The 15893-nt window shown below is 38.1% G+C and overlaps 1 protein-coding gene across 1 annotated transcript; it reads right to left on the reverse strand.

Moving 5' to 3' along the window:
• Positions 1-7595: 7595 nt before the first annotated feature.
• Positions 7596-13365, reverse strand: LOC137137875 (low affinity immunoglobulin gamma Fc region receptor II-like). The gene is made up of 8 exons (XM_067524671.1): positions 13335-13365; positions 12007-12042; positions 11348-11611; positions 11015-11268; positions 10604-10730; positions 10416-10502; positions 8981-9061; positions 7596-8430 (listed from the first exon to the last, which is right to left on the reverse strand). The coding sequence occupies exons 1-8, from the start codon at positions 13363-13365 to the stop codon at positions 8351-8353; spliced, it is 960 nt and encodes a 319-aa protein (XP_067380772.1). The 3' UTR covers positions 7596-8350.
• Between the last annotated feature and the right edge of the window lie 2528 nt (positions 13366-15893).

The raw sequence follows: 15893 nt of genomic DNA on the forward strand, positions 1-15893 counted from the left end.
TTTATTCATACATTGTGTGTTTATACACGTTGTTATAATCACAGATTTTAAAATACATGTATTAGATACAATAAGTAATATCAAAAGCTGTATATAAACATTATTAGATGGGAAAATAACAAAACACATTAGAAATTGGTCACAATAAACAAAATGTTGAAAAATTAAACAAAAAGACACAATGTAATACAAATAAATCAATAATATCTACCTGAAATTAAAAATTAATCCACATATTTGACTTCCTTTTACGCCTTGGGGTATGACTTAATGCAGGGTTATGCTCACTCAAGGGCATTTTAGAAGGTGTTTGACAATCACCCATTTTAATCCCTGTAATGAGCCGTCTAACCTGAGTGTTTGGGATGGACGATAACGGCACATTGAGTGAGGCCATGACCTGCAAAAACTTGTCCCAACCCAGAGGTCTTTTGTCATCAGACACACCCTGAGGTTGTGTAATGCTTTTCACTAGATCATATATGTGCGACCCCTTTAAAACCTCCCCGCCGACAACAAGCTCCCCCTGACCAGTCCATGAGACAAAGTTTTTAGCCATAGTGTCTAATATGTGCTGTGCATGTCTCTTATGTTTAACGGGCATGTGTTTAAGAATGTCCTCCAACATTACGTCAGAGGTGCCGTAGGCACCAGCATCATAGACTTGCGTGACCTTAGGATGTACAACGTTGCTGGGTTCACCACCAGATAGTGTCAAGTTGATCACACCTTTTTCACAATCACCGTGTTTCACTTGTGACAAGTACCGTTGTAAAACACTAGAGTACTTTTTGGCTTTTTCATACAAATCTGTGTCAGGTAGACTCAAAATACTAATCTAACGCCGGCTTTGTTCCTCTTGAGCGGTATTGTTTGTCCGACAGCGGAATGTTCCCCTGTAACACGTTGATGGCAATTTCACACAGAGCATTAATAAAGTCAGTCCCTTCATTGTTCACAATGGCTAATCTGACCCTAGGAGGTGCTTTATATAAAGCCTCCAAAAGAACCAGATTTCTACGCATGCGTGCTGACATTATCAGGATCTCCGGCTTTTAGACAGGTCAGAAAGCAAGTCTATTCTGAGTCGTAGATGATCAGGGGTCTTGGCTTTAAAGTCTATGAAAAGATACCCAGCAGGACTTGTAGCATCGTTAAAAGCATCCAGGAAAAATTTGCTATTGCCGGGAAACATCTGTCTAGCCAATAATGTGATTTGGTATTTGTCACGTGGGTTTTTAAATAACACTAAATAGTTTAAATTTAGTGTTTAAACTGATGGTCCTACTTGATTTACCCTGAATAAAAAGATTCTGAACCAGGTACAAACAACTAAGATTTCTATGATGAACATATTTAGTGAAAACATTTTGTACTTCTACATTGTTGCTGGCATCGTTCATTAAATCATCTATAATTAGTAAATTGTTCTGGTGTGTGGGGAGAAGCACATCGTCGCATAAAGAGTCAGGCAGACCGTTTACAAAATGAATTTCTCTTATTCTCAACAGCTGGTCATAAAGAGGTTGCCAGCATGAATATATGTACACAACATTGTCTATATCCTCTGAAATAAGGCGTGAAGCATTTTCAATAACACTCTTGACAAAGAAAGTCTTTCCACAATTTGAAGGGCCGCTCACGACCATGCTAAACGGATGCTCCAGCCTTGGATCAAATGTTTCTAGCTGATCAGTAGCCATAAGGGAGGGTTGAATAATCAGGCAGCACTCTCCGCTTAGTGTAAACAACCTGTACGCGACGGGATAGTGTAGAATTTTTTAGAGTAAAGGCCTTTTTATTCCGAACAATAGTCTCAGATTCGGTGGTTAGGTGATCACCATCTGAAACCCCATTGGCCACGTAGGACCTAACAAGACTCTGCAGTGACTGGGGTGTGACGATAGAGGCGTTTTAGCATTTAGAGTGACACCTTTGCATTTCACCTGCGTCTTCCCACGTTTGGTGACATATGCGTAACACTTAGGACCTCCCGAAACAAACTCTGTGATAAAGTCTTCCTCAGGCAGTCTACACACATCACCATCATTAATCTCATCGGTTAGGTCGCCCAGGTATGGACCTAGTGGTGGGATCCAGTCACTGTCTTTAGATGAAAAAACTACGCTGTCAGTGTCACAATACAACACCCGCTCCTGCAATTTGTCCATAAGATCATATAACATGAGTCTCGCGTGTGCAGTGGTCATGGCTCCTATGAAGACATTGACATCATTCGTTTTAGAAGCTCGTTTGTCAGCATGACGCCACTGAACCAATGCCACTTCTTCTGAAATAAAAAAAAACTGACGTACATCATAGTGATCGCTGAACATTAGCATGAATCGAGAGGGCTCAGTTATTAATTCACAATGGGGCAAATCACTTCTCATGCAAAACCGACCCCAGAGGGAGTTAAGGAGCAGTTTATTACAGCTTCGTACAGCTTTATTCACTTTTATATTCATCGGATCTAGTCTTATACCCTCTTTTTCATAATATTTAACAATGTATTTTTGTCTCACCGCGTCGTCATTCACATGCCCCGTTAGCCCGATGCCTCTTGTTTACACTTCAGAAAAGTCTTGACATATTCCCTAAACAGGGTGTCTGTCTGCTGTGGCAGTGCCAAACCTCATCAATGCTTATCACTGCGTAACCTTTTTCAACAGCCTTCTGAAGCTCAAATGACACCCACACCCCTGACAACTGTCTCTCACTGTCTCCATGACAACACCTGCTACACGTCTGAATGCTAAATAGACCTCCTGTTGATCATCCGGTTGGTCGTCAGTGTATACATTATACACAGGTGAAGGCTGTCTCCTCTTCATAATACAGCCTCTCTATAAAAAAATATATAACATTTTGGTCAATACACACACACACACACACACACACACACACACATTTTGCGGCAATAGCACGGGATGGTCACCGATGGCGATTTTTCTTTGTTTTTTTTTGTTTTTAATTCAGCAACAGCAACAACATCAACAGCGTTAGCGGCAACAATCGCTAGGTCGATAATAACGAGGCTACTTCTTAAACTATATACAAGTTTTAAAAGAGGTGTTTCCCTTTAACATGTGACGTTGAAAACAGTTGATTGGACCCAAAGATTTTATTGTAACTGACAGGTGTCATTTTACTATGAACCATCACGCGAACAACCCTAGTGGTGGTACATGCACCTTCATGTGATTAGGAAGGAGGAGGAGGGGTTATGGGGTAATTAACGGTCAATAGGCCTCATGCACACTCATGCACTATACGCACGATACATGCACACTCATGCACACGCACGTGCACGCGCTTTAGTGTCGGTCTTATACTACTATAGTGCTATGGACCAGCTGTTTTTTCAACAGTAATTTTATTTGATAGGAAAAGGTTGATTATATATATTTTTCAAATTCTAAAACAAAATGTAACTGTAGTTATAAAACAAGCCAGAATTAGAAATCAACAATTTATCAGTCAGTTAACGAGTATTTGTGACTCAAATGTATAAGTAATTACACAACATGTAAAATCCACATGACTTGTTATCAGCAATGAATGTGTTCAATGTAAATTAAAGAAGTAGTGTAGCTTTTCCCACATTTCACATGGTTTCTCTCCTGTGTGAACACGTTGATGCCTTTTCAGTTGCACAACAACTGGTGTTGTTGAAGTTCTTTTCTTGGTCTTTGCTTCTGTAGCAAAAACCAGACAAAGAAAGAGTTAATCAGTTGCCACGATGAAACAATATAAAACCAGAAATGACATGATTACTGTGTCTTTGGATGATAAAACAAAGTATCTTTGACTAATGCATTTCTACTTAATTCAATCCACTGTGGTAACATGTCAGAAAGGTTGGTACTAATCTCTACAGAAATTTAACTGATCACCACAGATGCACATAACTTGTTAACATGGTTATTTTTGACATGTCTCATGGCAATTTCCAGATTTTTGTTTTTCCAGCATTTTTGTTTTCTTGTGTCTAACATAGGAGAAAAAGACTGTGATAGCAGGTGGATTGTGGAACTGAGTAAATATGAAACAGAATAATGCAGAACATGCTGTAGTCAAATAAAATCCTGAATTTCTCCGTAATGCATAAAAATTATGAGAGACAGCAAGTACATGATTTATATTTGACTTTACCAGTGCTCTTTTTTGGGGGGGGGGCATGAAACAATTAATGTAAATAATGAGTTGAAGCTGTTTTATGATGTATTATTTCTAAACTACTCATGTTATGTTACTGAAAGATGTGTCTGTCACATCGCACAGGGACAGTAACAGCCTAACTAACAGCTCTGTAATCTCAAGGATAATACTCTGATACAGCCACTAATAAAATGTCCAGAGAGCTGGAAATAAGCTCAGGATGCACAGAAATCCCTTTAAAAAAATTTACTGTAAGATTTACTGTTTGCTCCTTAACTTGTAAATCCCTGTAGATCAGTGGTGGAAATAAAACTTATTTTATTAACTGCTACTTTCAGCCACAAGAGGGCAGCACTAACCCTGTTCTACACAGGAAGACTGTCAAGCTGCAGGTTTTGTCTCGGAGAAGAACATTTACTCTTAGATTTTGTCCTCATTCAAAGATTTCTGAGGCTCCTGAGTTTATCACTTGCTCTCTGGACATTTTCTCAGTGGTTGTATCAGTGTTTTATTCTTGAAATGACAGAACTCTTAGACTGTTACTGTCACTGTTTGATGTTACGACATGAATAGTTTAGAAATACAAGAGAAAAAAGCATCAGATCATTTATGTCTAGTAACATTACTTAGTTCATGCCCCATAAATCATGTACTTACTTACTTTTACTTGGTACTTATACATTTACCAGAGTAAACTTATTTGTGTATTTGTACTTTTCCTTAAGTACAGTTTTTGAGTACCTAACGTCCACAAACGGTCTGTGGCTCTATGAAGACACAAAAGCTTCATTCTGAATGATTATTTCCACCCTGATGAAAACGTGAATATAAATGATACATTGCATTTCTGCTAATAGATCCTGGATATTTAAGGGCAGAAAATGCCTCAACAAAACTCTGGACTGGTTTTTAGTTCAGTTATTTTTCTAGATCTGATCTAAAACCAGAATGAAGGATAACAAGACGACCAACTGAACTTTAAGGACCACATCTCCTCAGTCTCTAGAGCAGCCGATTTGCTTTCTACATCAGAAAGCTCAGACTCTACATTACAGAATATACAACCCAACTCATTGTACAGGTGCTGGTCATATCTCGTCTTGATTACAGCAACACTTTGTTGATGGGGTTACCGATATCCACAATCAAACCCTTGCAGATGATCCAAAACGCAGCAGCTCACCTAATTTTTAATCAGACAAAAAGACCCATGTCACACCACTCTTCAGATCTCTACACTGGCTTCCTGTAGCTGCTCGCATCAGGTTCAAAGCTCTGTCTCTTGCTCACAGGGAGGTTAACTCGACAGCTCCTGGTCACCTCAACTCCCTCATTCAGGTCTACAATCCTTCCCGCCTTCTGCGGTCTGCCAACGAACGACGTCTGGTGGTCCCAGCACCGCACAGAAGACACTGATGATCCCACGATGGTGAAACGAGCTACCAAACTCTGCACACTCAGCAAACTCACTCCCAATATTCAAAACACTGCTGAAAACTTCCTATGCACTTAAATCTATTCTATCTAAAAAAAAAAAAAAACTTTCTTTCTGCTCTCTTGCACTTGCATCTCGTGAACTGTGAACACTTTTCTGATGGGACTTTGCTTTAATGTTTTCTCTTTGACTTAGATTCTTGCTGCCTTGTACCTCACTTGTAAGTCGCTTTGGATAAAAGCATCTGCTAAATGAATAAATGTAAATGTAAATGGCAAGAAAGACCTTATTAGGTTAAAAGTCATCTCACAGAAGAGTCAATATTTTCTCAAAGCCTGGACAGAATATAGGGAGAGTTCTGCCAAACCTTGATCTCAAATTTGACTGAATGCCACCAGTGAAAACATTCTCCACCTGAACAAAAATGCTTTTGGTCTATAGAAACACGTTAGTTATGTTAGTGTTGATGCGTGTTGGAAGGAGGTAGAGAGGCTGAATCAGGGTTGGACATGCTGGGGCGACGTGAAGTTTCAAACTGAGGGATGTGCAGGGTTTTTAGACATTGTCCACATTGAGCATGAATTCAGTTTAACACCACTTCGCACATCCATCAGTGAGGCTGCATCTTTTAGGACAGAAGGAGGAGAAGCACAACTACGGGAGATAGAAGACACAAAATTAATATTATGCAGTGATGACAAATAAACTCTGTAAGCTCTACACTGGCTTCCTGTACCTGCCCGAATCAGGTTCAAAGCTCTGACTCTTGCCTACAGAGTGGTCAACTCAACAGCAGTGGCCTTCTTCAACTCCCTCATTCAGTTCTACAACCCCCCCATCCTCTGAGCTCTGCCGTCTGGTGGTCCCAGCCCAATACAGAAGATCACAAAACTCTACAGCTCAGTGGTCCCAGGATGGTGCAACAAACCACAAAACTCTGCACGTTGCAAACTCTGCTTCTATGCTCACTATGCTAATGTGGCTTTTTCTTTCATCTGTTTCTGAACATTACTTTTCTACACTTGTTTTCACACTCTAAACTTGTTGGACGTAAAGAGATAAATCAGCCTGATTAAACTGTTGCTTCACTTTAGTTCCTCTTAAACCTTGCAGCAGGACATTTGTTTCCTGTAATAATAAATATTGTGAAATAAAATGCTCTTTGAAAAATGATAAGACGAACAAACACATCAGGCCTGTAATATGTCAAAAATAAGAGTAAATATAAAAGTGATGTTATGTCCTGTGGAGGTGTTAGGTTACAACCCATGAGTTACTGTGTGTGTGCTGGACACCAACAGAAGGACAGGAAACAAAAGGACAGTTAGGAGACAGAAATTACACTGTAAATACTGTAAAACATTGATTATAAATAGAAAGAAAAGTGTTTTTACAGCAATGTTACAGCAGACATCAAATATCATGCAGTTTATTTTATTATTATTCATTTTGATATTAATGAAAATCATTTAATTTGGATCATGGAGTGGTTGGCACTGTCGCCTCACAGCTAAAAAGGTTTCTAGTTTGAATCCTGGCTGCAGCCTTTCTGTGTGTTCTGCTGTAAACAAATTGTTGTAAATGTACATGTCAGCTCAGCCAAATTATCCTGTACAGATAAAGAAAACTGAGCTGAAAAACTCAACACTGTGCAGATAATTATAAAATGGCAGCTCAACTGTGAAAACCAATGCTTTGATATTAATCTGCCATCATTTACAGGTTTTATAACCTACTGTATCTGTGTTTCACTGCGAGAGAAGAAGCTTTACAGCCTGAATCTTCTCAAGATTTCACTGATACAAGAATCAAACACAAACGCAGACACTCTGCAGCTTTTCTCTGCAGTTTCCCACCACTGAACGGTGTCCATACTGTTTTTAGCCTGCGGTGGTGGTTTTTGTACATTTCTTCTCTACGTGTTAACAGTTGGCCACAACGAAACCAGAGCAAGTCAAACTTTCCATCTGACAGCTTAGTGAAACCCACAGAGCCACTCGAGACAAACAACAATGAACGTTTATTAATACTTAAGAAACAAGAATCATCAGTAAATCAGAAATAACAGTAAAGTTACTGAGGACAGTGAACCAGCCAACAACTGGAAGTCATCGTTAGATTTAGGTCAGTGTTGGGGAACCTGCTTTGAAAGCAAAACCTCACAGCTACCTGCACTTCTTTCTCTAAGTAGCTTCAAATTAATTCAAAGTTTGTATGTGACATGAAATATTAACAAATAGCAGTGAAAATGTGACTCAGGCTTATTGAAAAAAGCTGTTCACCTGTTAACAGGTCACATATAAACCTCAACACTGAAGTAGCCCAGTATTTATGGGCAAGTGTGAGAAATAACAGCTTTGGTTTTGTGTACAATTACTCAGACTCCTACTTTCCAAAAACTAGAATCCACTTCTAAAATAGCAACAACAACTTCTCTGAACAAAAAGAACAGTGATGAAAGATGAAAGAAACAGGAGTGAGGGTGGTCAGAGTGGGTTCAACACAGAAACAATTGGTAATTATTTGTAGTTTCAGGAGTTAACTACACAAAGAATGTCGACAGAGTCAAACGTATTTTAACTACATGGTCTTTGATGGTTACTTATACTTAACTACATGAATCACTATACAAATATGAATGTAGTTAAACTACAACTTTAATTACACATAGTTCACTACTTCAGACATCTACTACTATTACTACTACTACTACTACTAATACTACTAATCCTATAACAATGGAACCAGTTAGAGTCAGTGGTTGGACTGGAGGTGTGAAGGTTTGACGTTCGATCTCAGTGAAGAGTAGACGACCTCTGGGTCTGGAGGAAGCTCTGAACACAAACACACACAGTTCAAGAAAAGATGAGACAATGCTGGAAAAAAAGCTTCTGAGGTTCACGTCTTATCTTGTCTTTCTGCAGAGAGACGACCCAGCAGGAAGTGAAACTAACACCTGGTGGTTGGACCGAGCAGACTCAGAATCTTCATTCTGATCATTAAAGACTATTTCCCTCCATAATTCAACCAAACCTGACTGAATCTCTCCATGATAGAAACTAAAAGTAGAAAAAGTACAAATCCTCCCACTGAGGTCAGAGAGCCCTGTGCAGCTCGTCGTACTTGCTCTTCATGTTTTCCTGACTCTGCCATGGTTCAGTCAGCGGTGCCAGGGTGGTTAACTAACTTCTGCACGAGTGCACGTTGACCTAGTTACAGCCTGTTCACATCTGGGCAAGAGTCTAGTTACTGGATGATGAAAGGTTCCTTTCACAGGACAACTATATTATATGCTAAAATATTAAATATTTACTGACACTTTTATCAAATATTCAAAAGCTCATGTGCCATAAAGACTTGGTGAAAGAAGAAACTGAGTCTTACCTGAACCTCTGCTCCTCTTTGGTCTGATGACTATTTGTCCATAACTGACGTCTCCTGAGTAAACTGCAGCTGGATCAGACTCTGGAAAAAGAAAAAAAAAACAGTTACTTTACTGCAAGTAACTTTACTGTAGTACAACTGATAGCAGTAATGTTAGTATTCTCACTGATAGTATTATCACTATTAACAATACAAATATTGCTACTGCTGGTAAATTAAACTATTTTACATATAGAATAAAAACATTTTAGGAAGATTTAATAATTAGATAATTAAACAGCTTATTAATGACAAAGAGGAAACACAAAGTTTCTCAATTCTACTGTGACTTTCTGGTGACACATTTTAACACAGAACCAATATCACATGACTATATATGGTTCACACTATAACAGCCAGACATGAGAAACAGGCTTCAGATCACAGTTTACTGAAAACCAGAAGAAGTTGTAGCTGTGGTTTTACATACAAAGTTAAAAACACCAAAAACTACAAAATTATTCAGGTCCGAAGAACAAAAATTTAATTAATTTTTATTTATTTTATTAATTTAACTAAAGGCGGCCTGGTGGATCAGTGGGTGGAGCATCACACTGGGACGCAGACATCTCGAGCATTAAATTCTATCCCATGCACCAGGTGTGTCCTTGAGCAAGACAGACCGTTTTAGGTCCCCTGGTGTCACCTTTGGAGTAAATGTGCTCAAAGACGACAATAAAGCTTCTGTTCTAAACTATGTCTGTAAATGAAGTAGTTAAACCAGCTTCAACAGTAAAATGCTGCTAAAGCTTTGATGACTGTGTTTCAACAATTAATAATGGCAAAGACCTGCTGAAGGTCCTGCAGTGAAAAATGTCTGCAGTCCACATTCAGCTGAATAATTGTTTTAACAAACAGGAAACTGGGCGGCGACAGAGGTGTTAGAGTCTATTAACAGATTCAACACAGGAAACAAAAACTGACACACACAGCAGAACACATGGTTCATTAGATTAAAACAGATCAGACTATGATGTGAAACTGTATGAAATAAAGAAGATAAAATATGAACAAGTTGAGCTTCCAAAAATATGTAGAAATATATCAAATAAAAAGATGTTTTGAAAGGAAGGTTCATATACAACACTTTACATTTTGTATAGTTTGACCGGTTTCCTAAACAGTTTCGACTCTAAAAAAAATTTAACTGCAAAAAATATTAGTTTTGGCTACAACTTCATATTTTAGATTAGTTTCTAAAATAATCCTCAATTTACAAAAATGTTCTCACTGTGTCGTCAGTTTATTCAAAGTGTTTGTGAGTAAATGTCCAACTTTTACTCTAAACCTGAATCTAAACCAGTTTTCTACTGTTAACTTGTCTTTTCTTTCAGGGACAAGCCAAATATCCTCCCTGCTATTGTTGATAAGTGAAAATGGATTTAATGAAGGTTACCTTTGCTTCGTCTGATTGGCTGTTGTCCGTGATGTAATATTGTGACATCGCTGTATGTGACATCTTCTCCAGCATTTACATCATCAGCTGCAATGAACCAAAATGAACAATGATGCAACAATGTTAATGGACATTTTTATTCACAAAAAAGAAAAATTAAACGCAAGTATAACACATTTGTGTCCCACCTTTGAGTTTCCTCTGAACATGTCGTCTCACAAGTAGAACCAGTAAGACCAGAAGAACCAGTGAGACCAGTAGAACACCAACACAGCTGAGTGGCAACCAAACAGGCAACCATTTCATGTTGTCCCCCTTAGAGACAGGAGTAGAGGATGACAATAAAGAGGTTGATATAGGGGATGTTGGTGGTGGGTTTCTCTAAAATAATCAAAATAATTATTACATTCACTTGAATTAAAAAAACTTCCACTGACTTTTCATTCAAAAGGTTTCATTTCACCTAAAAACTAGGATTTATTATATTTGATGACTGAAAAGTTACAGATTTCCTTACACATTATGAATAATTGCTGATGTTCTTATTAGTACGGAAATTTAACAACATCAATACAGGAAATACAAGACCTTTGTCTGACCTCCTGACCTGTGACGTAGATCCAGCTGGGTGGAGACTCTCCATGACTGCTGATGTGACACTTGTAGAGGCCTTCATCAGACTTGGTAACATGGTGGATGGTCATGTGACCTGTAGGCTCAGTCCTGATGAGGGAGCCATCTTTATAGAAATCAGCTGGGAGCTTGGAGGGAGGCCTCTTTGTTTGACAGTGCAGAGAGACATCATGTCCCTCCATCACAGGGAGGACAGGACTCTGCAGGATCACTGCTCCACCTCAACACAGAGACAAACTACAGCATTTCATCCATTTCCACACAGCTTCATCAACACTAACTCCACAGTCTGATCTTACCAGTGACAGTGATGGTGATGCTGTTACTGGTTGATCCGTCTCTGGACTCACACCAGTAAACTCCACTGTCCCATGGGAAAACATAACTGATTTTACAGGAAGAACCAGCTGATCTTCCCCAACCATCTCCACACGGAGTCTTCTGTCTTTTGGTTGTGTTCCTCCTCACTGTCCATCCAGCAGAGCTGTCGTCCTCCTCACAGCTCAGAGACACAGATTCTCCCTCAAAAAATTGAGAGCTGCTGGGACTCACATTTAGACGAGCTGTTAGAAAAGTTTTATTGTCAACATTTGTCCGACTTGACACAGTCTGTTGCTACACATACACAGCAAGTCGTGATACTCTGTGTTCTGACTATTATCAATCATGGTCATTATTTCTCCCGCTGAATCCTGTTCAAGAATAAAACTACAAGGTGATTAATTTGGTTTATCAATGTATAAATATTAAGATGAAAACATTAAAACTAAAACACCTTCTGCGTCATAGTTAATTCAACAAGAGAACTTATTTCAAATTGATAAACATTAAGGCTGTAAATACAGCAACAGATCCTGTTATAAATCCTTCAAACATGCAATGTTATGTTTCTCAAATCCTTCCTTTCAGTTCTCCTGTAATAAACAGGTTTAAAATGTGACAGAAGAAGTTTACTGACCTTGGTTTGTTGTGCAGCACAGCAGACAGATCACAACTAAAGAGAAATGAGAGTCAAGTTGGTCTGAGGTTTCACATGAAAGAAAATTGTACCCAAAAAAGGAGCAAAGCCAGAACTGCAGTACAGACACATCAAGAATTATTGTTTGTCTGTGTTGTGATACAGTGCATATATATTATATATATAATAATTGCTGTTTTGTTTTTATCTGTATGTCCTTGTTTAGTAAACCTTTCATCAAGTTCAGTCATCTGTGAAGCAATTTGAATTGAATTAATCTGTACCAAAGGTGCTATATGAATAAAGTTTTGATTGACTATGATTAATTAAAAAGTAAACACTGGCATGTCCATCTCATTTATTAGGACATCAGCAGTGAGGCAGAAATTAAATGTAAGTTAATTTATCACATTGACCATGTTTAGTATTTTATATAAAATGTTCTTGAGTTTTATCTATTGAAGGTCACATTTAGATGAAACTTATTTGTTCCACTAAATCAACGTGTTGAAAATACGACACTACAGTTAACTGGCCGTGAAAGCAGGAAATGCCAGTTCAGAGCTTGTGGGTCAATGTTTGTTTGCAACATGTTGGAACATACATTTTGGAATAAAGACCTCAATCAGTAGAGCTGTGTGTCTGGCTGATGTGTTTTAAAGTTTTTGGACAACAATGGAGTAGAAATAGATTTCACAGACAAAGAAACTAATCCAGGCTGAGAACTAAGCAATGTGAGTTAAGAAGATTTTGATTTGGTTTTAGGGTCTAAATGGTGAATGTGGACGATATGAGTAATGTAGAAAATGCATATTATACAATAATATGTGTATGTTGTGAAGTTATCGATGCCTCAACAACTCATTTCAAACACTGTCTAAACCCAGTGCTCAGTGAAAATATCCTAATTACCTGCTACAAACCAGCTTCTGCCTGAACTCTGTTCTAAACACCTGAACACACCAGCTGATGTGCAGTATCATATAATCTACCAGTACTTCACTCAGTTACCCTCACTAATCCATGAACTGTCACTTTTAATGCTATGACATATTTACATTCCACCTGCCAATTTATTTCATACACCCCATTCCATTCCTCATTGCTTTTGCAGATTCAATTCCATTCAATAATAATAATAATAATAATAAATAATATATGTTATATAGTAACTGCCATTATGTAGCATTTGTTTATAGTAATTTTACTTATTTCCTACGTTTAAAACAAATTTCACTGAGAGGAATAAATGTCTTTGTTTTTATGTTTTTGTACCAAATCCACATGTTTTAAAAAGACAAAGGTTCAAACAGAAATTCTCTACTTACAGATCAGACACTGTAGAGATGTTTCCTTCATTGTCGTATTCAATGATTTGAGATCAGGTTTTAGTTTTTTTTAGACACCAAGTGAAGCCCTCCCTCTTCCTTTTCTATATGAGGGTTTTTTTCTTCTCTTGGTCAGTGCTGTATAAAGTTCATTGTGGAAACAAGTGAAATTCTAAAAGTAGCTACACCAAAAACTTTTGTCTTATACATTAAGCAAAAGATGCCTTGATATTAACAGGTGTTTTACAGGAATCAATTAATAAATAAACCTAGAAAGAAATTCAAAAGGGTGGAAAGTCTGAATGTGTTTATTTCAGATTATTTAATTATTTAATATGCAAATTGTTTAGTGTAATTGCAGCATTTCCAGTTGAAGTCTTACATTTGTCTGTCTCATCCCACATTTTGTGACATTGTCTCTAGTGTCCACCTTCAAATAAAGTCAACAAATATATAGAGAGAAAGTCAGCTGTGCCTAATGTGCATGAAATCTACATATAACCACTGGTTAAACTTAATCAGGCTTAAAAGCCTCTAAAACATTTACTCTGGTTTCTACAACTTTTTTAAAAAAATTGTTTTAACAAAATACATAAAATAAAGTCTGCTGTACGAGACATGTTACGTGGGTTTTCTTTGGCCACTAGAGGGAGTTATTTGCCTGAGAATTGTATAATTGCTAAGCGACTAACTTTGCGAGTAAATCATCAACTGCTCCTCCATAGTTGGTTACAGACAGAAATAATAAGCAGATTTATTTGTGATAAGTGTAAATTCACTTTTAGTTTCTTTAAACATGTTCATACCTTGATATAATATTAGGGGCATTTTACTTCATCTTTAGGATATGTGGATAGAGGCTCTCATTGTTGAAGCTCATAAGGTTACCAGTATGTCATGTGTGTAACCAAGTCTCTCCACACCAAGGAGGCACTAGACCTTTTATTCCACATCAATCAAATTCTTCAGAGAGTGTTGCTTTAATTTTGACCATGACATTAAGCAGTCAATCTAAAGGACTAATCAGTATGTGTCTACAGTTGCAAATGCACTTAATGATGATGATGAAGATGATGTTCACTCTCCTGCATAGTTTCTGTTCTCTGCAGATATGTTTCATTCTTGCAGCTTGAAGTGTGCAACATTGACCAAACTCATCTGTGTGTCACGGTCTTTGTTAAGGGATGGACCCAAGAGAAGAGACAGAGCGAGGGTTTGCAAAATAAGGGGCTTTTATTGAAAGAGATGTAAATGATGAACAGGACCAGCACACGAAAGGAGTAAACTTGAAAACAAGAGGGGAACCGAATTACCAGAAATAAACACAGCTAAGGCTCAGGGGACAAGTTAGAAAAAGAACTAACAGAGGCTACTGATAAAATAAGGCACAGATAAATGTTAAACCACTAAAGTGGGTAAACACAAGGGTAAGGCTAAGGAGACTAAGAAATATCAAAGAACAAACTACTGAACAAAGGCTAACACGTAATAATGATTAAAGTAAAATGGAGCACAACTTAAAACACACTGGAAGGTAACAATACCAAAGTAGCAGAGTTGGGGGAGCACATAAACAAAAGGACTAAGGGGAGGCAGTCACAAACAAACTCAACATAAAGCACTGGCAAACAGAAGAGCACACAGGCAAAACTAAACATGAAAAAACCAGGATAAAACAAGCGGAGAAAACTAGGGACTAGGCCAAAATACTGAATTAAACAAAAGCCAAACCTCAGACCAAAACCACACAGGAAACACAGAGTCCAGGATACCAAAGTCCAAGATGCTGGAGTCCAGATTTCCCAAGAGTTTGAGAAACGTAAGTTTCAGGCTTTACCAAAAGTCCAGAGTCTACTGTGGGGTTGGTGAGGATAATAACGGCAACAAGGAAGACAGTAACCACGATGGCAGAGACCACATTAACAATGACGAGGATCTGGCAGGGGAGTGAAGGGAAGACTGAACTTAAATAGAGGGTGGGACAGCTGCAAACAATGAGGGACAACGAGGGTAAAGCTGGGTGAACAGAACCAGGGACAGGAAGTAAGGAGAAGGGGCCACAAAATAAAAGTCCAGGGACAGGAAGTGCAACAAGATCCTGACACTGTGGTTCAACAACTCCAGACTGTAGAAATCAGTTCAACGAGTTTGGTGTGAACAGTTGTGATGATGCACCATTTACCAAATCAGATGGTTTTGGTTCTTTGTAGAAACATGCAGGGCAGTGAGGTAATAGTCTGTAACAGATGTTACCCAGGGGCTAGTGTGGAATTTGTCGTATGGTTAAACTTCTTCCGTCAGCACAAGTGCTTTCCACATTAACCAGTGGTGGATGAAGTACTCAAAAACTGTACTTAAGTACCACTACAAATACACAAACCAAAATTTACTTTACTAACAATATAAGTACCCACTGACATTTCTACTTAAGTAAAAGTAAGTACATGATTCATAGTTTACTTAAAGTAATTAAAGTAAAAGTACTTGACTATTTTCAAAAATAACATGCTAATACAACCACTGACAAAATGCCATGAGAGTGTGAAATAAGCTCAGGAT

This window comes from Channa argus, chromosome 12 (assembly GCF_033026475.1).
Source record: "Channa argus isolate prfri chromosome 12, Channa argus male v1.0, whole genome shotgun sequence".
NCBI lineage: Eukaryota > Metazoa > Chordata > Actinopteri > Anabantiformes > Channidae > Channa > Channa argus.

Coding starts and splice junctions, on each gene's coding strand:
- LOC137137875 (XM_067524671.1), bottom strand. CDS start 13,365: ATGAAGGAAACATCTCTACAGTGTCTGATCT. Junction 10,731..11,014: donor TCTACGTCACAGGTCAGGAG/GTCAGACAAAGG, acceptor CCTGTCTCTAAG/GGGGACAACATGAAATGGTT. Junction 9,062..10,415: donor GCCAATCAGACGAAGCAAAG/GTAACCTTCATT, acceptor TTCTTTTTCCAG/AGTCTGATCCAGCTGCAGTT.